This window comes from Cyanistes caeruleus, chromosome 5 (genome assembly GCF_971803275.1).
Source record: "Cyanistes caeruleus chromosome 5, bCyaCae1.hap1.1, whole genome shotgun sequence".
Classification (NCBI taxonomy): Eukaryota; Metazoa; Chordata; class Aves; order Passeriformes; family Paridae; genus Cyanistes; species Cyanistes caeruleus.
Window position 1 is genome coordinate 80,870,351 of NC_141705.1, and position 23,197 is coordinate 80,893,547.

General features: G+C 52.6%; 2 protein-coding genes across 29 annotated transcripts in view; one reads left to right on the plus strand and one right to left on the minus strand.

The window, feature by feature from the left end:
• The window catches only part of ALPK1 (alpha kinase 1), a 38,871-nt gene extending 22,151 nt beyond the window's left edge, over positions 1-16,720 (plus strand). For 10 of the 28 annotated variants that reach the window (XM_086888222.1, XM_086888227.1, XM_086888223.1 and 7 more), the window contains 12 exons: positions 1,738-1,936; positions 2,786-2,845; positions 3,467-3,553; positions 4,219-4,295; positions 5,293-5,388; positions 5,784-5,888; positions 6,276-8,283; positions 8,566-8,719; positions 9,222-9,384; positions 9,475-9,661; positions 9,907-10,113; positions 11,540-11,852. In XM_086888222.1, coding sequence (XP_086744348.1) covers positions 1,738-1,936; positions 2,786-2,845; positions 3,467-3,553; positions 4,219-4,295; positions 5,293-5,388; positions 5,784-5,888; positions 6,276-8,283; positions 8,566-8,719; positions 9,222-9,384; positions 9,475-9,661; positions 9,907-10,103 — 3,333 coding nt within the window. In that variant the 3' untranslated portion in view covers positions 10,104-10,113; positions 11,540-11,852. Of the gene's footprint in view, positions 1-1,737; positions 1,937-2,785; positions 2,846-3,466; positions 3,554-4,218; positions 4,296-5,292; positions 5,389-5,783; positions 5,889-6,275; positions 8,284-8,565; positions 8,720-9,221; positions 9,385-9,474; positions 9,662-9,906; positions 11,454-11,539; positions 11,853-12,262; positions 12,373-13,463; positions 13,585-15,714 lie in introns of those variants that run through there. The other 18 variants (XR_015286619.1, XR_015286623.1, XR_015286622.1 and 15 more) reach the window with 7 other exon arrangements.
• Positions 16,721-17,304: 584 nt separating this feature from the next.
• NEUROG2 (neurogenin 2) lies at positions 17,305-17,991 on the minus strand. Its single transcript, XM_086890666.1, has one exon. It carries the CDS (start codon positions 17,989-17,991, stop codon positions 17,305-17,307), a length of 687 nt encoding a protein of 228 aa, XP_086746792.1.
• Between the last annotated feature and the right edge of the window lie 5,206 nt (positions 17,992-23,197).

The following is a 23,197-nucleotide window of genomic DNA, read 5'->3' on the forward strand; positions in this document are numbered from 1 at the left end:
GGGTATTAATTTCTCGGTGTCCTGCTCGGACGCCTCCTCCGCCAAGGCTGACACGGGACCTGTGTCGCTGTGTGCCACACAGCATGCGGCCCTGCCTCCCCCCCCCCCCCAAAAAAAAAAAAAAAAAAAAAAGAAAAGAAATAGCCCAGTTTCTCCCCCTGGCTTGACTTTTCTACATTTTGTGTCCATTTGGGTTTGGAGAGGGACACAAGAGGTTTGGGCATTGAGCGGGGAGTTAAATTATGCAGCTGCAAGACTGCCAAGCCCTTCAGAATAGGATGCTTCGTTTAGATTTTCCACAATGCTATTGAAGTGCTTATTTTCCTCCTGAAGAGACACAAACAGATGCAAACTTCTGTAAACACTTTAGAAATGAATTCAGTGAGTTTGGCCTCTCAGCAGTGCTCAATAGCTGACAGAAAAATGTCTAATTAGTGCAAGTGGAAATAATAGGGCCACTTGGATTCCTTCCATCCTCCTCCAAGTCTACTTTTCCTAGGAACTCAAAGGCCCTTTTGTTTGGTAGGTCACCCTCTCTCAGGCTTTTGTGCTCCCATCTATTAAAGGAAGAAGGGGAGGAAAAAAAAAAAAAAAATAGATTAGGCGATGCTCTGTGCTTAAATATATGGCCTGTTGATGAGCATTTGGAATGGCTGGTTGGCAGTGTCAGTTTACAGGTGCTTGGAGAGGGGGATTCCTCCACTGTCGGCCGGCACAAGCGGAGTTGTCCCTGCCGGAGCTTCAGGAATCCTTTTCAAGTGCCATCCTCTTTCTTAGAAAATCCAACTCGGGCTGAGGGAAGTGTGGGGGGGGGTGAAAAAAAAAAAAAAAAAGGGGAAAAGGAAGGGAATTTGTACAAATCCGCCTCGGAGGGAAGTGTTTGCCGTGGATAGGTGATGCAAGTCGGCCTTCGTGCCGTAGGCTTTTCCCCAGGTTGGCATGTGCTTCTTCCTGCACACCTCAGAGGGTGCTGCTGGATGCTCTAGTGGGGATTTGGACAAACATTTCTTGGCAGTCTCTGGGAAAGTCATCTCCTGGGTGTCAGTGTGTGGAGCACCTCCTCGCTCCACCAGGCAGGAGTACCAGGCCCTGCCCAGCATGGGAGGTGACAGGGTTTTGGCAAATGTCCCCCAGGTCCACGTGGATTTCTGCAGCTGTGATGAGGCTGTGTGTCTCCCACGGCTGTCTTTGCTGGCCTCCTGATGCGGTAACAGCAAGGATCTCAGGAATTCTGGCAGGTCCCCGCCTGGGTGCGGTGGCTGGGCCGCTGTGGGAATCCAGGAGAGTTCATAGACACGTAGGAGTCATTAAGGATGGCCTGCAGGGGAAAAAGTATTGGATTCCCAGTCTGTTTGCCTGTTTGTGGTGTACAGAGTGGATGTCTCAAGCTCCAAATGGGAAAATGGCTACAGCGACCACCTCCAGCCTTCCCAGTCTCACCCCCGCTTTCTTCAACTAATTGCTGCTGGGCATGACTTAAATTCATTAGCAGACCACCAAATCCTGCAGTTTCAAATATCAGACAATTAAAAAAATCACCCCCCACCCCCCAAAAAAATATAAAAATTAAGAATTATATCTACATCTCAATCAAAATAAGCACCTGGCACCTCGCTAGCCTCAAAATACAAATAGGGTGAGGAGCAGGCTGGCTGAAGCTGAACATTTGAGGTGAGTTTCCCTGAGGATGCCTGGGTTGGGGTTTGTTTTTTTGTTGTTTTTTGGGTTTTTTTTCAGGCTTATCTGAAGGCTTCCATCCTTGCCGGGGACTGCAGCACGGCCACGGCCGTGGTGTTCCTGATTGACCGCTTCCTCTACTGGATCGACGCCTCCAGCAGGCTCCTGCGCATCGCCAAGGGGCTGCACCGGCTGCATCCCGCCGCTCCCATCAGCCCGCAGGTGCTCATCCGCCAGGCTCGCCTCGCCGTCAACGCAGGTACCGCTCTGCCTCCAGCTCCAGGAGAGGCTGCTCGGCTCGGGAGAGTCCCTCGCTGGGAGGGACACACGCTGACAGTGCCATCTTCCCGCTCCCAGCCCCCTGGAGCCCTCCCGGCTCCTCTCACTAGCACAAAGGGGCCGGTATAAAGGGTTTGGGAGGCAAAAGCAGGAGAGAAAATGGTGAAAGGGTGTGGGAAATACTAATTGGAGCTTTTGTCCCTTAACAAATCTTCCCTGCTGGTTTCAAACAGGGGTATCTGAATTGCTGTACTCCTGGACCGAGGGCCTTGAAAAAGGAAATTAGAATCCCGGCATTTTTCTCTGCACTGTCCCAGCTGCTTTTTATTCTTCAGTGGGGCCACTTGACTATGGAAACAATGCAGGTTACAACTCCTCCAGGATGAAAAAAGATAAAATTCCATCATTCCTGTAGCATGGACGACACCTGAAGGATTTTTAACACATCTTCCTGTGGCTGTGCTTCCCGGGGTGGGATGTCAAGCCACTCCCCAGTCGGACCTAAGTAGCTTTCCAAAAGCCCATGTTTCCTGGGGAATCCATCAGCACTGCCGCTGAAGGAAGCAGGCTAGAATACTTCCTTTTGGGAGGGAAATAAGAGCTGGGAATCCCAGCAGTCTTCCAGGAGGGTGTAATGTGTAAAGTGAAACTGATATATTCACAATTTCACGTGGCTACAGAAGGTGGGGCACGTGCATTTCTGGCTGGGGACAGCAGCAGCTCTAGGAGCAGGTGATACCTGATGAGTTTTTTTTTAATTCGTGTCATGCCACAATACATTTTTGTGACCACTTTCTGTCCGTGTTTTTTTTCTTTCATTTTCAACCAGGTAAACTTTTAAAAGCTGAGTATATCCTCGGCAGCCTGATCAATGACAACGGGGCAACGGGTACGTATAAATTTCTTTTCTGGTTTCATACTTGCTATTTTGGTGTGATTTCTGATCCAAATTTTAACAGTTACACCAGCCTCAATTAAGCCAAACCAATCCCAGTAATGACTCTTCACATCACACTTCTCTTTCCTTCACCATTCTCTCCTAAAATGTGGAAACATTATTTTTGATATTTCCATCATTTCTCCTTGCATACCTTCGCTCAGGTGGGAAAATACTCCGAATGGAGCAGTTCAACCTGTGGAGCAATTTCAAGCAACTGAGTGGTGTAGAAAACTAAGACAACTCTATCCACTCCAAAATCCAGATTGTTGGAGTAGTGTTCATCCTCCACACTCCCACTGATCTTACAGACTGAATAAATACCTTATTCTATACGTTTTATTTTCCTTCCTTCAGGGTTTCTTTAGTGGGTGTACTCAGGTCGCTGCACAACTGTGAAAATCAAGGTTCTCTTGGTTTGTTTTCCATGAGGAGCTGAGATTCTCATATGGAAAGGGCCTCCATGCAAGGAGGAGAATCCTGGCAGTTTGCTGGGATTCAGGTTACCTTTGGAGGCTTCGAATGAGAGGAATATTTTTCATTCTATGCCGAGTTTTCCCACTCCTCCTGCAGGAACCTGGCGGTACGCCGAGGAGAGCGATCGGATTCTTGTTCAGGCAGTCTGCTTACAAATCAGGGGGCAGATTCTGCAAAAGCTTGGTAAGGCTCTCTTATTCTAAAAGCTTCCTCTCAAGATTTCCCCCAGGCTTTTTTCACCTTTAAAATGTTACACTGGGCCCATGTCAGAATTTTGGCTTGTGGTGAACACCCTATACCCGTAAATCAGGCACAGAGGATGAGTTCCACACCCATCTCTTTGCAGCAAGGGCCTGGATCCATGTACCAAGTAAATGCATTGCAGGATTTATCATTTTATTACTAATCTCACCTGAATCTAAGGAACATCTGAAATGTTCCCTTTTTCCCCGTGCCACTCCGTGTTTGCTAACGTTTGTCCCAAATTCGCTGCTCCCAAAGGCAGGGACATCCCGGCAATGCCCTCTCTCAAGACAGGAAAATCCCTGACTTTCAGCAGGATGGACTTGGCTATTCAGGGTTTAGCACTTGAGGCAACAGCCTTCATTTTCTGCTGTTGGTTTGAGACACCAAATCTTCCACAGCTGTGGAGCCGAACCCTTCTATGAGGACAAAATGGGTGTTTTAGCCAAAAAATTAAAGGTAACTCCTAAGTGGTCGGAGTCACTGAAGCAAAACATGGCATGGTAAGGTTTTATCCTGTTCTGAGGACCTGAGGTGTAAAATAAGCCATGGAAAGCCATCCTTGGCAGCCACCTGCTCAGTGCCTGTTCTTTGGTTGATTTCAGGGATGTGGTATGAGGCAGCAGAGCTGATCTGGGCTTCAATCGTGGGATACTTCAAACTTCCCCAGCCAGATAAAAAGGTAGCAATTTCCTTTCCACTCCCCATCTCCCTGCCAATCCAATAATCACTGCAGCTTAGCTTTTGTTTCCTGCAGCAGCAGCGTTTCGATTACACACCTCAGCCAGGGTTAACAGGCAGCACAAAGTCTGTATTCCGCGTTGTTTCCGCGTGCATGCACGGCCTTAGCCACACTTGGTTTTTTCCTGCAGGGGGATGAAAGCAATACTTCTCATTAAGCAGAACCATCTGAAGTGAATCCCTGAGGATGCCTCTGGTGCCTCTGACAAGGACAGGCTAATTCCAGAGCGCAGACACAGATTTTAGCTGTTTCTTAGGATTAGAACTAATTTTTTTTTCCCCCCACCCCGAGCACGTCTGTTTGCGGAGCTGCTCTGCGCTGTCTGTGGTGGGGGATGGATTCCCCTGGCCCTGCAGGACCTGAACACCTCACACAGCCACGGTGCCTGTCCTTAACACCTTTGTGAGGCTGGGCAGCACTAATCTTCCCACTGGAGATGAGGCAGCAGTTGCACCCAGTGTCCATGGCTAAACAGGAATGTGAGCCTAAGCCTGGCAAGTCCTCGGGTGATGCCTGGAGAGGGTCTGTAATTGGACCCCAGCCTAAGATATCCCACAAACCCAGACCTTGTCACCTCTTGTCTGCCATGTCTTGAAGCTTGACCTCAAGCTTAGAACCTTTCAGTGTTCTCCATTTCAGCGGCAGCTGGGAATTCTGCGGTGAATTTTGTGAAAGCATACCTGGTTTTCTTAATTATTTGGCCAGGCAGGCCCTTAGGTGGCATGAGGTCTTCCAGATCACACTTCCTGCGAGTGGAATTAATAAAACCATACCATGATGACAATCTCTGAATTTCTTAGCCACAGTTATCTTTGGGTCCTGTCGGTGTGTTTGTTTGCTTGTTTTTTCTGGCATGTTCTACACAGCAGGGCAGTAAAATTCAAAATACAGGGGGGGGAAAAAAGAACACTATGAAAATTTTCAATTTCTTTTTCAGGGAATTGCCACATCCTTGGGTATTATGGCAGACATCTTTGCTTCCATGAATGAGCAGGATTATGCACGCTTTAAAAGCAATGCTGACATTGACCTGGTGAGACTTGGGTTGGGGTTTGTGTGTGTGGATTCCTCAGGGGCTCTCAGAGTTACCCACACATTCCCTCTCCTGTGCTGAGAGGGCTGAAGGAACTTCCACTGCTTCCAGTGAAAAAGTTCAGTAGCACCTAGATGGGGGAATGCCTGGTTTCAGGAAAAAGAACACAGAAAGAGTATTTTTATAGAGTGTATCTATTTAGAATATTTATAGAGTCAAATGTGAGAGTATCCGTGGTAAACCTCAGCACAAAGGGTCCTGCAGAAACAGACCAGGCTGTTGTTTGAGATATGACTGTCCCTGCCTACCAGGCCCCGTGTATTTGGAAATAAAGTAACTTTGAGCTGAGGTTTTTCCTCATGTTTATTTTGTTGGGTTTTTTTTTATTTCATCAGAGCCTCCTGCAGGAGTTCAGCCACCGCTTGTTGTCGGCGGCTGAGGCCTGCAAGCTGGCAGCTGCCTACAGCCAGTACACCCCCCTGTTCGTCCTCACGGCCGTGGTGAGTGTCACTCCTCCCTCTGGAAGGGGCATCTGGGCAGGGGGAGAGTCCAGGCTGCTCATTTTGGCTCTGACATGGCTTTCAAACCGCGCATCGCACGGGGCACCAGGTCCGTGTCGAGGGTTTGGTTGGTTGTATGGGGTTTATATTGCTCCAAAATGCAGTCAGGGAAGCTGTCCACAGGGTGAGGATGGGCTTTCAAGCCCCGTGGGGGCTGCTTCTCCTAGAATTACAGCTGTATTTCCAAGGGGGAAAAAAAAAAAAAGAGAAAGTTTATTTCCTCCAGGAAACGGAGCAGCAGGCAGTTAGAGCCGAGCTTTGCTTCAGATTGTGTAAGGGAGAGAAAGGTGTTTTTAATTCCATCATTCCTCTTTGATCCCTTCCCAGAACATCCGTGGGATGTGCCTGCTGTCCTACAGCCACTCCAAGGACTGCCCCCCGGAAAAGAGAGAGTTCTACTTGTCTGAAGCCAAAGAATCCTTTGAGATCGGGCTGCTCACCAAGGAGGAGCAGAGTGCCATCACCAGCAAGCAGGAGCTGCACAGTTTCATCAAAGCCGCCTTCTGCCTCGCCACCGTGCACCGATGGCTCTACGGAGAGAGCCGGGAGCTCCGTGAGGTGGCTCAGCTGTGCAGGGAAGCCCTGGGAAAACTGCACTCCTACAGCACCTTGTTTCCAGAGGAGGAGGATAAAGGCATGCTTGCCAAAGAGATCATGTCTGTGATCGCGTCCGTGAAGAAGCGCCTGCGAGTGGGAAGCTTCCCGAATTCAGATTCCAGGTCTTACGTCCCAGACAGTTATAAAGGCTCGGTACAAAAACCTGTCCTGCAAGGGGAAACCAGCTTTGAGAAAATCCTTGCCAAGCATTCCCAGCATCACCTGTCAGTGTGCCAAGTGTTTGAAAAAACTTGCAGGATTCGTAAAACCACACCGGGAGAAATCCAGGTGGGAGCTTGCATCACGACCTTGAGAACAGAGACCAAAGCCACGGACACCGTGTGCACCACTGAAGACGCAGTTCGCCAGAAGAGAGGTGCTGGGAAAATCCCGAACTCACCAACAGCAGGAAGCACCTCAGAGGGACCCAGTGGCCAAAGAAATCAAGACATTTGCTCTGGCGTGATGAAAATTTCCTTGGAAGAGGAGGTTGAGCCATTAGGGATGAAAATAAACGTCGAAAACGATGTTTTCAGCAGAGGGCAAAACGGGAGCCAAAGCACTACTTCTGAGAAGTCTTGGTGCAAGCTGCTTAAATCCAGTTACTCTTCCAGCTGGGAGGAGCTAAGCTGCAATAGCAGCAGAGAGTCTCTCAGGGACGGGCAGCAAGGGGAGAAGGACTCAGCGGGGGAGCGGTGCTGCACCACGGAATCTGATGGAAACAATCAGGATGCTCCCTTGTGCTCGTTACCTGCCGGATCCTGGCATCCTGCTCCTCCAGAATCCCTCCATGGCTGTGGGGGATCTCCTGAGCATTCCTCAGAGGGGCCCGCGCCTCCAGCAGGGAGGATGGTGGAGGAGCCCCTCTGCGGAGAAGAGCTGATGGAGGGAGGACACCGTGGAAGGAGCTCTTCAGAAAAGAAAGCAAAGGGCTCGAACAATGAGTTTCCTTCCCTCTCCGCCTCTTACTCTGTTCCTACAGGCCAGGAGGAGGAGGAGAAGGAGGAGGAGGAGGAGGAGGAAGAGTCCTTTTCCTGTGCGGAGCTGAGCTGCAGCACCAAGGACAGCAGCGGGGAGGGAGGCATTGCTCACTTGGAGTGGATGCAGCCAGGAGAACCTGCAGATAGCCCTGAGGATCCCTGGCTTGAGGCACAGCCCCCCCAAAACAGGGGCATGGGGTCGAAAACGGGCAGTGGCTCCTCTGTGAGTGACTGGGTGAGGAAATCTGCCATGCTGGGGAACACATCTCTCCAAGTGCCTCAGGTTGACACCCAGGCAGAAACAATAGATGACACTGAATTTGAGCTCATCAGTGTGGGAGACTTGGTGAACAATTATCCCACAGCACTGCCTCCAAAGCGTGAGGCAAATCCCGGTGTGCCAACAGCTTTGGCCTCCCGGGGAAAGTTATCCACAACAAAGCACTTTGACTGTGCCACTACAGAAGAAGACGAAGAGAAGTCTCAGGATGTGGCCAGCAGCAAGAGACAATCCAGTTCCTCTCTGAGCTCATGGATCAAGTCAGCACAGCTGCCCACGAGCTCCCCTGAAGGTTCAGTCCCAAGGGGAAGTGGTTTTGCCTTCACACCTGGGAGAACAAAGGAGAAGGTTCTGGACGCTCGGTTTCTGAGGGATGATGATTACAAGCAGCTTCTGGCAGGGGTGGAGCATGATTGGCTTGTCCAGAGACTGATGCCTACTGGGATTTTCAGGGCCAAAGAGCTTCACAAAGCGTACTGTGAGTTCCCACACAGCATCGTGTGCCTCCACAGAGAATAAGTGTGACTCAGGCTTTTTAGCACAATATTTCAGTCAGCATTTATTGGGATTTAACTTTTTTATTGCTTTCTACCCCATTCCTTGAGTTTAGATTCCACGTGCCATCACTGAAAGCTATTTAAGATAATGATCATTAAGTTAAACATGAATAACAGCCAGTCCTCAGCACAGGCTCAGAGCAGTCCTGCTGATTTCTCCCTTTTACCTGTGGTCTTTCCTTTTTTTTTTTTTTTTTTTGTAGCTGCTCTTCTTCTGAAATACTCCAAGAAATCTGGGCTGTGGACGGGCCAGGAGACAGCCGTGTTCATCGGGGACTACCTGAACGTGGCCAAGGAAGGCAAGCAGAGAAGTGCCTTTTGGATACACTTCCTGCACCAAGAGGAAAGCCTGGGAAGGTATGGACCTAGCAGATTTCTGAAACCAAGTGTTTATCAATGCTGCTTGTTTGTAAGTATGGATTAAAAAAACCTGTCTGGTAAGGTTTGCTGTAGCAAGAACGTTTTATGGCTTTCCCAAATGTGTAGGACCTTTTGGCAATCTTTCCCATCACTCTGTGTAACTCTGCCTTTTAATTTCTAGGAAGAAAAGCTAGAAGTAGCTTTTGAGTCATTATGGGTGGAGAATAGTATTTTAATACCTCTGAGCCAGGTCTCCCTTCAGAGTGAAGAAGAGTTGAATTTACACATTCCAGTGTTACGGAACCCCCATCTCAGGGTTTGATTGATAATTTTTCACCTCTGTGAGATAGGAAAGAACTCCACCCAGTTTTGATCACAGCCATTTTAAATGCATCACCCACGGGTGGAATTGCTTCTGACAAGTTGTGCTTTGCAGTGATGATTCTGTTCCGCAGCAGCCGGAACAAACACCGCTCCAGACACTCCTCCTTTTGTTTAGGTATGTTGGGAAGGAATATAAAGAAGAAAAAGGACTCCTCCATCATTTCAGTGACGTGGAGCGCCAAATGACCGCCCAGTACTACGTGACAGAGTTCAACAAGAGGCTGTATGAGCAGAAGGTCCCTACCCAAATCTTTTATATCCCCTCTGCAGTGCTCCTGGTAAGAACTGTCCCGTAAGCAATTCCAAGGCCCTGATGGGGACGGGCGTCCTGGGTCGATTACAGCGGCAGTGAGGCTGTCTCCTTTCAGATCCTGGAAGACAGAACTATAAAGGGGTGTGTGAGTGTGGAGCCCTACATCCTCGGGGAGTTTGTGAAGCTCTCCAACAACACCAAGGTAGTGAAGAATGAGTACAAAGCCACGGAGTACGGTCTGGCTTACGGCCACTTCTCCTACGAGTTCTCCAAGGGAACTGACGTTGTTGTCGACCTTCAAGGTGTGTATGACAGTGACGTTCATGCCTTTCACACTCTGCTTCTAGCCCACAGGTATCTTTGGGGTATTCATTTCATTTAAATTCATTATGTGTCTCGTAGGGCTCTGCTTTTGCTGCCACAGGTGGAAACTGGGAGCCACTGAGGTGACACGAACAGGGCAAGGGCTGTGCCAGGCAGAGAGTCCTGAGGGGGGTAACACAAAGGCTGTGGTGTTTGATATCAAGATGTACCATTTCTTCCACAGGTTGGGTGACAGGTAACGGGAAAGGCCTCATCTACCTCACAGACCCCCAGATTCATTCCCTCAACAGCAAAGACGTCTCACGCTCCAACTTTGGGAAGAAAGGAATTCACTACTTCTTTAACGATCAACACGTGGAGTGCAACGAGATCTGCAGCTGCCTGTCCCTGACGAGGCCCTCGCTGGAGCTGCTGGCCTAGACTGGCACAGGTCAGTCCACAGAATGACAACATCAGCTGGACACTGTTTCACCCCACACATCCTTGGGAGCAGATCGTCCAGCAAGGCAGCGAAAAGCTGCCTTCATTTCCCATTCTCCTCTTCCCCCTCAAAGCCCCGATGTCCCGCTGCCCCCGAGCGTTGGGATCATTTCTCTGGGGAGATTTTCTCCGTGAGAGAGGGAGCACAGCCATCAAAGTTCCACAAAAAGAGATGGGTCCCCGACAGACTTTGCTTTAACAAAACCATCCCCTTTTGTTTCTGCAGCCAGCCGAGGTTTTTAGGCTTTTGTCCCCGCGCTTTAGCAATGCTATTGTTTTCTAGGTGATGTTTGTGCCGAGTTGTTTGGAAAGATGCCCTATCCCTGGGCCAACTGATTAGAACTAGGTGTAAAGAGGGAGAAGGAAGAAAAAAAAAAAAAAAAGAAATTAAATCTCTTTATTATGGTGCATAAACCTTCAGTCTTGGGGAGCTGCGCAGCTGCGCGGGGAGAAAAATGCATTCAAAAATATAATGCCAGTGTGAATAATCCTTTCCCGAGCTCTGCTCGCAGACTGCTCCAGCTTTGTCAGGTGAACTTGAACCGGGCCATCAGATTTGCTGCCGTTCCCATTGCACACTGTCTGTCACCCCGGGGCATTCACCATCTTGCCTGTTGTTCAGAGCCAGCAAACAATCCATCATTGAGCTGGGCAGTCGCCGGCTCACACAAGAGTGAAATCGGCATGTGACGGGACGCTCGGCCCCAGTGTCTCGCAGATTAAAGTGATACATGAAAACTCACGTGTTACTGGGAAGATTAAGCCCCGTTATCTTGTTGTGCAGCCAATAAAGGCCGGCCTTGTCCTCGGCAGTGGGGAAATGCTGGCTTTGACTAAGGGACAAACGTCGCGCTCGCATAGCTCCGTGCTCCGGCCAGCGAGCGCCAGGGCTCCGTCCGGAGAGCAAACAAAGCTAGTTAGCAAGATCCCGGGAATTAATGGGCGGCAGAGATGCTGTGTTAAAGCCCCTCTGCAGAAGCTTTCCCCGCTCTATAGAGACAATTAAAAGCAAAACAAAAACTCTCGGACAATCTCTGCGCGACAAAGTGTCCTAACGCGCTGCCGGCAGCACACGCGGTTTGGGGAGCCCTGACCAGACATGCTTTTTCCAGCTCTTTCGTGCTCAAGGAAAGAAGAAGGAAATTTATTTAGACGTGCTTCTGAATAAATCCATCCCTGTGAAATGTTGATATTTTGTTTTCTTCCTAATATTTCCACCTAGCGGCTTATTTCTTCTTTTGGTTTTAAGAGACATTTTGCCACCTCAGCCGAAGTTACGGCTGCTCACAGGTAAAAATTAGGGTGAAGGATCAGCTTGTCCAGTTCCCTGTTAAAACAGACATGGAATCATATTCTACTGGTTTTACTCTTTCCAGGGTTGGGCACAATTTCAGATGGATCAGGAGCTCTGCCTCCATCCGGGGCTTGGATACCGGAAATCCCGGATTTACCACCTCGTCGCCTGAAGAACTGGGAGGCACACGTGGCCCCAAACACAGAGAGTTTAAATGATTGGTTCATATTTGTGGTACGAATAGGGGGTTATTGAGGGAATAAACAGGTGTCTCTGAGGGTGGTGAATTTAATATTTTGGCTGTAAATTTCGTCTTAGAGCTACTGACAAAAAAAAAAAAAAAATTGCTGTTATTTCCTCTGGTTTCAGAATAAAGTAACTTGAACTAACTGAGACACTGGGAATACTTTTTCCTTTTTTAATTGGGAATTGGAATTTTTTTATTGCAGATGCAGTGGTCTGTATTAAGTAACTTGCTGCCAAGATGCTTTTTGGGCTTGATTAATTTTAACTCTCTCCAAAATTCCAACCTAAGCACACGGTATAACCATTGAGGGCCAGTCTCTACAAAACCAGTGTAACTCTGTTGTGCTGGGACAGTCAAATATGAACTGTAGGGACAACGCACCTGAGGAAACATCAAACATTTTCCCCTCTTCCCTTAACTCCAGGACTTGAGTTTACACCCTAAGTGCTGCTGTAAATCAGGCACAAAACCAGCTGCTCGTGACAGCTGTGACGCACTTTCCCGTCCTTCAGGAAGGGTACTTGCCTAAAGAGATTTTTCCTCCTTCCCTTTCTGCAGGTATCCAGGTGAAAGGCAGAGCCTTGCTGGCTGTGTGTCGTGCTTGTGCATCCCAGTTAGTAAATCTGACATCCAGGGAGCAAGCGGATGCAGCTAAAGCCTGCTAACAGGTAGAAGGATTTTTTTTCACTCGTTTGCCGGTAACTAATGACCCTGTGGAGCACTTCAGGGAATTTCTCACAGAAAAGATGCAGTGGAAAGGGAGCCCCTGAGTCATCCCAACAATCCAGGGCCGAGCCAAGCTTGCCCCCCTCGCTCTCCCTCCGGGAGCAGCCGCAGCATCCCGGCCCGTTCCGGCTGGCAGCGAGCGGGCAGGGGCTGACCCCTCCAGCTGTGAGGCAGCACGGCCTCGCTGCCATAAACCCGGCATCAGCTGCCCCCGGAGCCCAGCTGCTGGATCTAGGCACAGCTCCTTCCCCAGACTCAGCTGTTCATGGGGGACGGGGGGAAAGGCTCAGCTCAGCGAGCGCAGAGCCGCAGCCCGTGCTGCCCAATCCCTTCTGCTCGGGAGGACACGGCAGCCGCTTCCTCGGCGCCTCCTTCCCACCAGGCAGAAGCGGGATATTTGCGGCAAGGTGTTGGCAGCTGCTGCTGTCACCTGCCGCCTCTGGGGAGCTCCGGCACTGCCCCAGCTCTGCGAGGAAGCTGGCGGCAGCGTGCTGCTCTCACCCCTCTCCCGGGAGTGACACCCGCCACCCTCCTTTCTTCCGCTGGGATGAAATCATCTCCCCTCTCCCCTGGCTGAGCGGGAGCAGATGGGGCTGTTGCCCCCCTCCCCCGGAGCGGGCCTGCCCGCTGCTCCCTCCAAACAGAGCTTAATCCCATTCCCTAATCCCGAATTTCTCTGCCAAACTGCCTTTAAGGCGGAGCCCGTCTCCCCCGGAAAGATCCCGAGTTTGTTTAACGCAGGACCGGGCAGCACCGAGCTGGGTGCGCGGGGCCACGGAGGCAGCTCCGGCATCCCGGGGCATCCCCGGGCGGCACAGCCAGCGCCCGGGGGAGCAGGATGAGGCCAGCATCCCCCCGGCGGGCAGCAGGTGCCTTTCCTCCCTCGCTGACAGCCCAGCACAGCCCAAACTGTCGTGCCGGCTACCTCCGAGCGGGACATCACGTTAATAGAGGTTGATTTGCAAACGGCGTCACCCCCCTCTCTCCAGTGCCCCCCTTTGCCTGACTCCCGCTTTTCTGCTCAATGGCACAGATGCTGCTTTGTGCTGCCCGGGACCAGGCAGCTATTAGCAGCAAATCCAGCGAGGGAAATTAATGAAGGCGACTACTAATAAAAGACAGCTCAGGACAGCCCGACCAACTTGCTCCGAGCGGTAATTAACTTTTTTTTTAAAACTCATGAAGGTAAATATGCCGTCAGCTTTGGGCCGGTCTCTCTGCTTTTTAATAAAAGGAGGAGGAGGGGAGGCCGGGGAGAGGGGATGGCTGTGTGTCACAGCCGCCCCAGCACCATCCCTGTTCCCTCCCAGCCGCTGCAAAGTGACCCTCCAAGGACTTCTTTATTTTTTTTTTTTTAATTTTTTTTTTTTTCCTCCAGTCAGTTTTTAGAGGCTTGATTTTAAATCTGGCAGGAGTTCTGCCTCTCCTTAATCTGAATTGGGTACGAGAGGTCAGGGGGATGAGCAGGCTGCCAGAATTTTGCTGGACCTGCACAGCTGTTGCAGAATCGTAGGTAGAAGGGCAGGATATCTTATATCTGTATATCCTTACATTGTCAGCTTGTCAGAGCAAAAGTGTCTCAGATTTAAAAGACAAGATTTATTTATTTTTTTCTCCCTTGTAGTAAGACAACAACCTACATCAGGCTACGGCAAAGATCCCTCTGGGATTTCTGTCTGTGCCAGGGGATTGACAGTGCAGTAGATAATTGAGATCCTTTTTGCCCGTGGGGAATGGGAATTGACACTACGTGGGCCAAATCCATACATAATACAGGAGCAGGGGGAAGCCCAACCTGAGGCACCTGAGTGAGGCTTTAGGAAAGCTGGGTTTAAAACTCGCCAGCCAGCTGAGAGCCGTGTCGGGAGGGCTCTTTAGGGTTCGTGGACAGATTTATGCCTGCCCATGAAAGGCGGCGTGCGGCAGCCCTTGGGGTGCTGGTTTGGCTCCTCGTGGCCATTCTTATGCCAAGGAGGGCTGTAAACCCCCCCTGGGGGCCTTCAAGCTGCCCCTCCAGCCCTGCCGGCGCAGAGGAGCTTTTATGCCAAAATACAATACACAGAAGGATCATAAACACATGTTCTGGGGCAAGGGGCTGCCATGGAAACCACCCCCAGGTTCCTCACATCGTCCTAGGAGGTGTTTGCCCATCCTGCGTCTCCTGCTCCGCTGCCAGGTTGGCTGCAGTTGGCTTTGGGGACTCCCTGTCACCTCCAAAACTCAGTCTTCTGACAGAAAAAAAAAGGAAATACATGAAAAAAGGAAACGAAGGGGAGGAATAAACTCAAGTTAAGGGGCGAGAAAAGGAAGCAAACACATTCGGATGAGAAATCAGGATGAGAGTGGCTGGGTGAGGTGACAAATCCAACTGCTCCAACTCAGCTTGTGCCAGCATGGTCCTGCCACCCCCTCGGGCCCATTTCCTCCGAGGGCATCTCCAACCCAAGCCAGCCTCCAGCCCAGGGAACAGGGAAGGTTTGGCTGGCGTTGCTCCCACCCCAAACCTTTCTCCAACCCCCCCTCCATCCTCTGACGCGTCGTGCGCTTTTTCCCACGGTGGTTCCCTTCGCCACAGCCCCAGCAGGATCATAACGCTCCTGCCAACGGGGGCTGTACCCGGACACGGAGAGAAATCCCTCCAGGATGATGCAGCTGGCAAGGAGCAGCGTCCTTCCTGGTGCTGAGCCACCCGGGATGTCCCTCCTGTTCCCGCGTGGCTCCAGCACCGAGAGAGAAGCGCATCCCATCCGTCCCGGCCTTTCCGAGAGCCGAAGGCACCTACTCCAGCGCCTCTTACAAGAGGGAGAGAAACCAGGAAGGACAATGAGGCCCGACCAGAAAAGATGGAGAGGCTTCTTTTTTGGCATTCCTGGAGTTTAGCCATTAAAAGGGGCGAGTGAGAGTGAAAAACCCGCTCTCCCGACGGGCTGCCCCACACACCGCCAGCGCCGTCAAAGGCTCCCTCTTGTTTTGTTCCTCTTGGCCCGTGGCAGATTTGGGGGAACACAGCTTCATCTCGCTGGCCACATCAAAGCAGTGATTATGCAAATGCTCCCACTTTTTTTTTTTTTTTTTTTTTTTTTTAGGGAATTATTTATCACACAATAACCCCCCTGCCAGGGGGGGAAACAATAGATCAGGCTAGATAGCGCTGCTCGCCCGAGGCTGCGGGGCCGAGGGACCCCCGCGCGGTTTATTGGCCTAACCTAATTTCACTAATTCTCTTTTCACACATTTTGGGCTTTTTTTCTTTTCCCTCTTTTCCCTCCCCTCCCCTCTCCCAGCTTTCCTTTGGCGGACATCGCTCCGAGGGCCGGGTTTCACGCTCCCAGGATCCGGAGGGCACCGGGCGGGATTCGCGTGCTGAGCATTTTATTTAATTAATACATTCAGGCCCCTCTGCTGGTTTTTAATGATTTCCAAGTGTTTGCACCCAGAAGTCACAAAGTGCTCCCGGGAGCGCGGGGACTGTGATTGAAGGGCCTGGGCAGCCTCCAGCATCCCCCTCCATGGTGACATCCATGGCTGTGCACTGCACACATTGCACCCAATCCCCTGGAATTGCCTGGAATTCATCTGACCCTCAGAGAGAGGAAATTCTTCCTCTTGGAACCCCATTTTTCCTCAATAACATTTCTTTCCTACGGCCTTCCAGGTGAAATCTATAGGCCTGAAGTGTGATAACTCTTTATCCATCCATCCATCCATCCATCCATCCATCCATCCATCCATCCATCCATCATCCATCCATCATCCATCCATCCATCCATCATCCATCCATCATCCATCATCCCTCCATCCATCCATCTATCCATCCATCCATCCATCATCCATCCATCCATCCATCCATCCATCCATCATCCTGCATTTGCTGTCAGCATCTTCTGTACTGAGAGCCGAAGGTAAATGATCAGTAAACTTCCACTCAACTTCCCTCTCTCTCTCTCTCTCTCAATCTCTCTCTCTCTGATGGTGTTTCCCAAAGAAACAGTTGTTCATGGAGCCAGTGACATCAGGCCCCACCAAACCTTGGTTCCACAAGAGACAAGGACAGGCCCAATCCCGTAATTCCCAATCGCTGGCACGGAAAGCAGAAACAAGCGGCAACACCAAAGTTACGAAAATTAGAGCTTTTTATTTATATTTTATCACAAGGACAATCCCTTTGCTCTTCAGCTGTAAATACATACTAGAATAAACTCTGTAAATTATACAAAAAAATACATATTTTCCATGAAATCTGTCTTTATAATAAATAAATGTGAACACGTGTGTGGCTGATCGCTGTAATGTTCCGTGTCTGTTGAGGTTTTCAGTCTGTTGATTTATTTTTAATCTCCTGAAAGAAGGGGGGAGTTCCTCGTCCCCTAAAGGTCGAAATAAATAATGTATGAGGAGATCCTTCCCCGTTGCCCCCCCTCCCGATTTTTTTTCCCCTTTTGATAGAGAGTTCAGCCTAAATTTCCACGCTTGCATTCAGCCCTCACAAAGCCTACAAATTATACAATGACTTCTAACCTGGACCCCTAACAAAACAATTTACTTTTTTTTTTTTCTTTTTTTTTTTTTGTTTTTCCACCTCGATTTGCACCCCCCTCCCGCCTATAAATCATAAGGGACAGATGGCAAAGAGGGGAGCGGGGAAAGGGGGGGACACACACACACACAAAAGCCCCGCGGTGACAGATCTGGGAAAACTGGACAAAGTGCACATCGGCGAGAGAGAGAGAGAGAGAGACAGAGAGAGAGAAACGGAGAGAGACGGAAAGTTTGGTTTGGCAGGTGCCGTTCCCACAGCCCGCCCTGCCCTGGGAATCGGGCAGATGCCGCCGCCGCTCCAGCCCCGGGGGGAGCCCCGGGAGCTGCGGGCCGGGCTAGAGGCAGCGGCGGGGCAGCGGCGGCCCCGGGGCGAAGCGGCCGGGCCAGTGCTCGGGATCCGAGGCGGAGCCCGCGGGGCTGGCGGGCGATAAAGTGCAGGCGTACGGGGAGGCGGAGGGCGCGGGGCTGGCGGCGCCGCCGCTCCAGGAGGAGGCGGGCGAGGGGCTGCCCTCGGCGGGGACCGCCGCCCCGTCGGGGCCGAGCCGCGCCGCCCCGGCCAGCCGCAGGGTCTCGGTCAGCGCCCAGATGTAGTTGTGGGCGAAGCGGAGCGTCTCGATCTTGGTGAGCTTGGCGTCCTCGGGGAAGGTGGGCAGCACGTCGCGGAGGGCGTCCAGCGCCGCGTTCAGGTTGTGCATCCGGTTGCGCTCGCGGTTGTTGGCCTTGAGCCGCCGGCTCCGCTTGATGCGCTGCGCCGTCTCCGCCGTGCGCGCCGCCCGCGGAGCGCCCCGGGACCGCCCCGGCCGCCGCTTCCCCTCCGCCCGCCGCAGCCCGCGGCCGCCCGGAGCCTCGACGGGGCGAGCCGGCGGGGCTGCGCGCAGCTCCTCCTCCTCCTCCTCCTCCTCTTCCTCCTCCTCCTCCTCGGCGCTGGACGGCAGCGAGGGCGAGGGGGCGGGCGAGCCCAGCCCCAGCAGCAGCAGCTCGTCCTCGGCGGGCGGCGCCAGGACCTCCGCCTTCACCAGCATCCTTGCGCGGCGGCTGGACGGGGCCGCGCCGGGCAGCACCGGGAAGCGGCGGGTGCGCTCTCTCCTCGCCTCTCCGGCGCTGTTGCGGTTCGCCGGCTCTGACGGAGCGGGCGGCGGCGGAGCGGGGCGGGGGTCCCGGGGTGGAGGGGGTGGGGGGGGTGGTGGGGGCAAAGCGCGGGGGACGGGGCGGGGTGGGGGTGGGGGGGCCGGCGGGGGCGCGGCGCTGGCACGCGCCCCGGGGGCGGCGGGCGGGCGGAGCGGGCGGGCGGCGGGAGCGGCGCCCGGGGCCCGTCGGGCTGCGTGTCTGGCACACGACCCTCCTTAACACCCCTTATATACCCCGCGGGGAACAATCAAACCTACCCCCGGGGTCCCCCCCTCGCCCTGCCCGCCCCGCCCGCGACTCTTGTCGGGGGGCGCCGCCGCCGTCCCGTCCCCGTCCCCGTCCCCGTCCCCCCCCTCCCCCCCTCCCCCCCCCCGGCGGGGCCCCATTGGCGCCTCGCGCTCGGCTGGAGCGTGCCGCTAATTTATTAATGAATGGGGAGGGGGGGCGGGAGGCGCGCGCGAGGCGCAGGCGGCCAATCCCCGCGCCCCGCGCGCCACGCGCGCGCGCCGGGGCCCGGCTCCCCCTTCAGCCGCTTCATTTGCCGGGCCCCGGCGAGGAAAGGGAAGGAAAGGAAGGGAGGGAAGGAAGGAAGGAGGAAGGAAGGGCTCCCCTTTCAACCCATCTCGTTCCCGGGAGGGTTTCGCCTTCTGGGGACGCTTGGCGCTGTGGTAAAGGTAGGTGGTTTCGTGCTGGGGAGATGGTCCGGGCGTGCGGCCGCTGCGTGTGCGTCAGGCCAAACCCGCAGTGGGGGAAAGCCCTGCGCTCCGGGCAGCTCAGCGCTGCCAGATACAGCTCGCAGGGCTGGAGGAGACTTTATAAAAATACCCCAAACACCAGCTTGTCAGTGCACCAGGAAAACTTCATTCCTTTCACCCCTCTTTGCCTTCCAGCCCTCCCTCAATGGCAGAGCCTGGTGACAAACCCGTGGAGTCGGCAAGCTGGCTTTGCCCCACAGAACCCTTGGGGACACCTTTCGCTGTCCCAGGCTGCTCCAAGCCCTGTCCAGCCCGGCCTTGGCCACTGCCAGGGATGGGGGGCACCCACAGCTTCTCTGGGCCTCCCCACCCTCACAAAGACTTTCTTCCAATATCCCATCTAGCCCTGCCCTCTGTCAGTGTGAAGCTGTCCCCTCTTGCCCGTCATTCCAAGCCCTTGTCAAAGAAATGACAGTGAGAACATACAAAACTGAAACCCCAGTACACTCCAAATAGACGAAACCTCTGCAGAAGCCGTGCTCAGCACACCACAAACTCACACCCAAATGAGTCTTGCTCTTGCTGCCCTCTGGGTTTATGGCCTTTGGGAGCGATTGAGGCCTCACTGAGTATCTCTGTGACTCTACAAAACTTTGTATCACTCCCCTCGCCTCCCTGTGAAAAACGGGAGGCTCTCAGGCCCCCTTGGCATCCCAGGAGAGTGATGCAAAAGGACCTTAAGGGACAAAGCAGAGTACGCCTGTGACAGGGCCAGCCCGTCCCTCCGTCCCCTCCCTGCCTGCCGAGATTTCCGTGCTCCCACTGCTGAGGCAAAGCAGAGAGAGGTGAGGCAGAGGTAGCGCTGTGGCTGCATAACCCACGGTGCTGCCTTTCTGGGGTTCAGCCCCTGCTGCCAGCGGTTTTTTTCTGCAGGGTTGAGCACGAGGTGACCGAGGACAGGTCAGCTGCCAAATCCTCACAGCTCCCGAGAGGCGCTTGTGTGGTCTGTGGGCAGAGCAAGGGCCGAGAGCGGCGGGGGGGGAGAGGGAGAGGGAGCAGGAATGCTGCTGCCACTGCCCAGCGCCTGAACTGTCCTCCAAGGGTCAAACTGTTCAACTTCAGCCCCTTTGCCAGACTCAATCCTACTTTAGGGGAACAAAAGGCCAAAGTAGGCAACGATCAAGAAATGGGAGCACAATGATTTAAGCTTATCACACAGCCCAGAAATAAAGGACGCTGAGCTCGTGTGGGGGAGAGGGGGAGACCTTCAGAAGGGCTTTGTTTGCTGTAAGAAGATTGAACTCTGAGGTGACCCAATAGCCCTAAAAGTTTAGGGTCTGTGTTGCTGAGAGACCTTTGGGCACAGCCCATCCACACGTCGACCTCACAAGTTGAGAGCCGGCGTTAATGGCCAGCCTGCCTCAGGTGAACAGGGGCACGACATCCCGGGGAAATGTGGGGACAAAGCTGTAGGGACAGGGTGGCCTGACCCCTCCCAGCTCTGCCTCCCTCATAACCCCACAGCCTGCAGCGTCCTAAGGGTTCGGGCGTCCCAGAGCTGCCCACACACACCAGGGTGCCCTGGATCCTGTGGTGCCGAGCCCTGGGCAGCACCTACAAGGCTTGAGAGTGGGGTGGTTCTGCTTTTAAATGGGATGTGAGAATATGTCCCCACACAGCAGAGTACTGGGGTGCCCTGCAGAGGGAAGAAATGACAAGCGCTAGGGTGCGTATCCCCCGCGCCCTGATCCAGGTCCTTCCCGAACACCCCGTGCACGCTGCAGCAAGAACTGGCACAAGGAGGGATAAAGATGAGGAGCAGCCCCCCAACTCCCAAGCTGTATCAGCACATTTGGGGTTTGTTCTGGGGTCGAGGCGAGGAGGGGTCCCCCCATAAGCGCTGTCCCGGCATCCTTCCCTGGCTCCCCCCCACCCTGGCCCTCGTCGGGGGCCGATTGTTCCCGGCGGATTTGCATGGCAGGTGCAGGCCTGCGGAGCGATTTTGCAGTCCTGGGCTCCCCCCCTCCCGCCCCCGCCAAGAGGGTTTGCCTCCCCCCCCCACCCCTTGTGAAAAAAGGCTGCCGGTGCCTTCCTTTCCCATGAAGAAGAGAAGAATCTTGAGGATCGCGTGAACACGCTTCAGTTTTCTTATTCTTTTCTATAGATGTGGGGAAAAGAACAGCCGATTGTGTGAAAAACCCAGTGCCTGCAAAAAGGGACATTGGCCATCCAGGCGAAGGTGCGCGAGGGAGAGCACTAATCGCTGAACCAGGAGACAAATACGATTACCAGCTCCGAGCCTTGAGTCAGAAAGTCTCATAGACTTTAAGATGTTAATCCCCAACATAATCCTTCCTTTGGCGTGTAGGAATAGTGCAGCCACAAGAGTTGTTTTGTTATTTATATTGGCGTTTAATAAAACTCAGCCAGTGGTGAATGGGCTGCCCACTCTCCAATGGTAATTAATTCCCTATTTCAGTGACCCAATTGTGCTGGGATAGAGCAGTGGGACAGTCCCACTGCCCCAACCCGCCTTTGTGCAGCTACACGGCTCTCGTGCTTCAACAGCTATGGAAACTCATTCTTTTGATGTCATTCAATGAGTTTTCCTTGGGCATCTTCTAAACTTCAAGGACCCTTTTCTTTCTCGAACGCCTGAAAAGCAGGACTAGCTTGACCACCTCTGTAGAATTTAATGGTTTGGTGAAAGGGCCTTATGGGGAGGGGTGGTGTGTAAGGAAAAAGAGAAAGAAAATTTGGCAGGCTGGCTATCAAACGGGGATATCCAAACTCGGGTGTGCCGAGCTCACTCGGCTCCTAATTTATACAGGTCTAAAAAGCCGCTTTTCTTGACCCAAAATACTCGGGGCCTTCTCTTAGTCAAGGCATTTCTAGAAGGAATTTGCCACTGAGCACTAACTCTGTTATATTGAGCCAAGACACGAATGGTGTTTCCAGAAGGGATTTCCATCCAGAAGAGGGAAAAACACCTGGATATATTTTTGCCCGGAAGGGGAAGAATACCAGACCCCTAGAACAGGTTATTGGTATAAAGTGTATCTGCAGGTTTATACTTTTTTGACTGTGCGGTGAGGTGGCCGAAGGCGAACACGTGAAGAACGTGGATTTAACCCTGCAGAGCCGTCCCAGTCCGGGCAGCCTCTTCTATGTCTTTATACACACTTCCAAAAAAAAAAAGAAAAAAAGAAAAAAAAAAAAAAAAGAACCCTTCGCAAGTCACAAACAATTCAGGATTCAACTAAGAAAACACAGAGTGAACCATATGGCCGGGGTGGCTCGAGTTGGCTGCATTTTCCCTCAGACAAAGAAGGGATTGAGAGTTGAAGGAAAGGAGAAAAAAACCCAACTTTCCGGCTGATGAAGCTGTTGTCTGGAGGCAATGATCCCAAATCTCAAGGCTTTATTCCAGGCTCCGACTGAGACGTGATATGTCATATGATTAGCATCTTTCATATTTACAAGAGTAGTGCGAGCTGCCAGTCTTTAGAGAAAGGCGAGAGAAAGAAGGGGCATATGCTGAAATGGATTTAGCATTTGAAAGAGAGAAAAGAGAGCGGATAAATACACTTAAACGAGGATTTAGTTTTACTCCCGTCGAGTTCTAATGGCTTGTTGATTGAGATTTTAGGGAGCTGGGACAGGGGTGTCAGCAGTAATTTAAAGGCGCTATTCAGCCCTCCCCCGGCGGAAGGAGCCGGCGCTGCCCCTCAGGGCGGAGCGGTGCTGCGGCCGCAGTGGCGGGCTGGCGGGAGGGGCGCATCACCGCGGAGACGGCTCCCTCCGCCGCGCGCGCGGCGCCATCTGGCGGCGGAACCCGCGGGAGGCACAGAAACCCGGGATGGGCAAAATCGGGAATTTTTCGAAAAAAATCGCAGGTGGCGAATTCCCGGTGTGCCGGGCACCTGACAGAACGGACACCACTGCAGCACTGCTCACAAGCACCGTCCAGCCGGGCCTTGTGTACTTACAGGCATGGGGCAGCCACAGCTACTCTGGGCAACCTGTGCCAGTACCTCACGATCCTCCCAAGAATTTATCCCTAATATCCCAGCCAAACCCTCCTCTGGCTTTTGAAGATGATGTCCCCTGTCCTGTCCCTCCGTGCCCTTGTGACAAGTCTCTCTCCAGCTCTCACAGAGCCCTCTCATAGGCCCTGGATAGCACATAAGATTTTCCCAAGAGCAACAGAGGGGAATTTTAATTGTTACAGCCAAGCTCCTTCCTGGACATGACCTGCCTGTAAATATGGAAGGTGACAGAATTGTTCTAAATCTACCAAGGTGTTTAATCTGAAGAACAATGAAACACCACTAATATCAGTAACTACACTGTAAGCATAAAAGGATTTCACTTCTCAAGCAGATAAAAGTCACTTGACTTACGG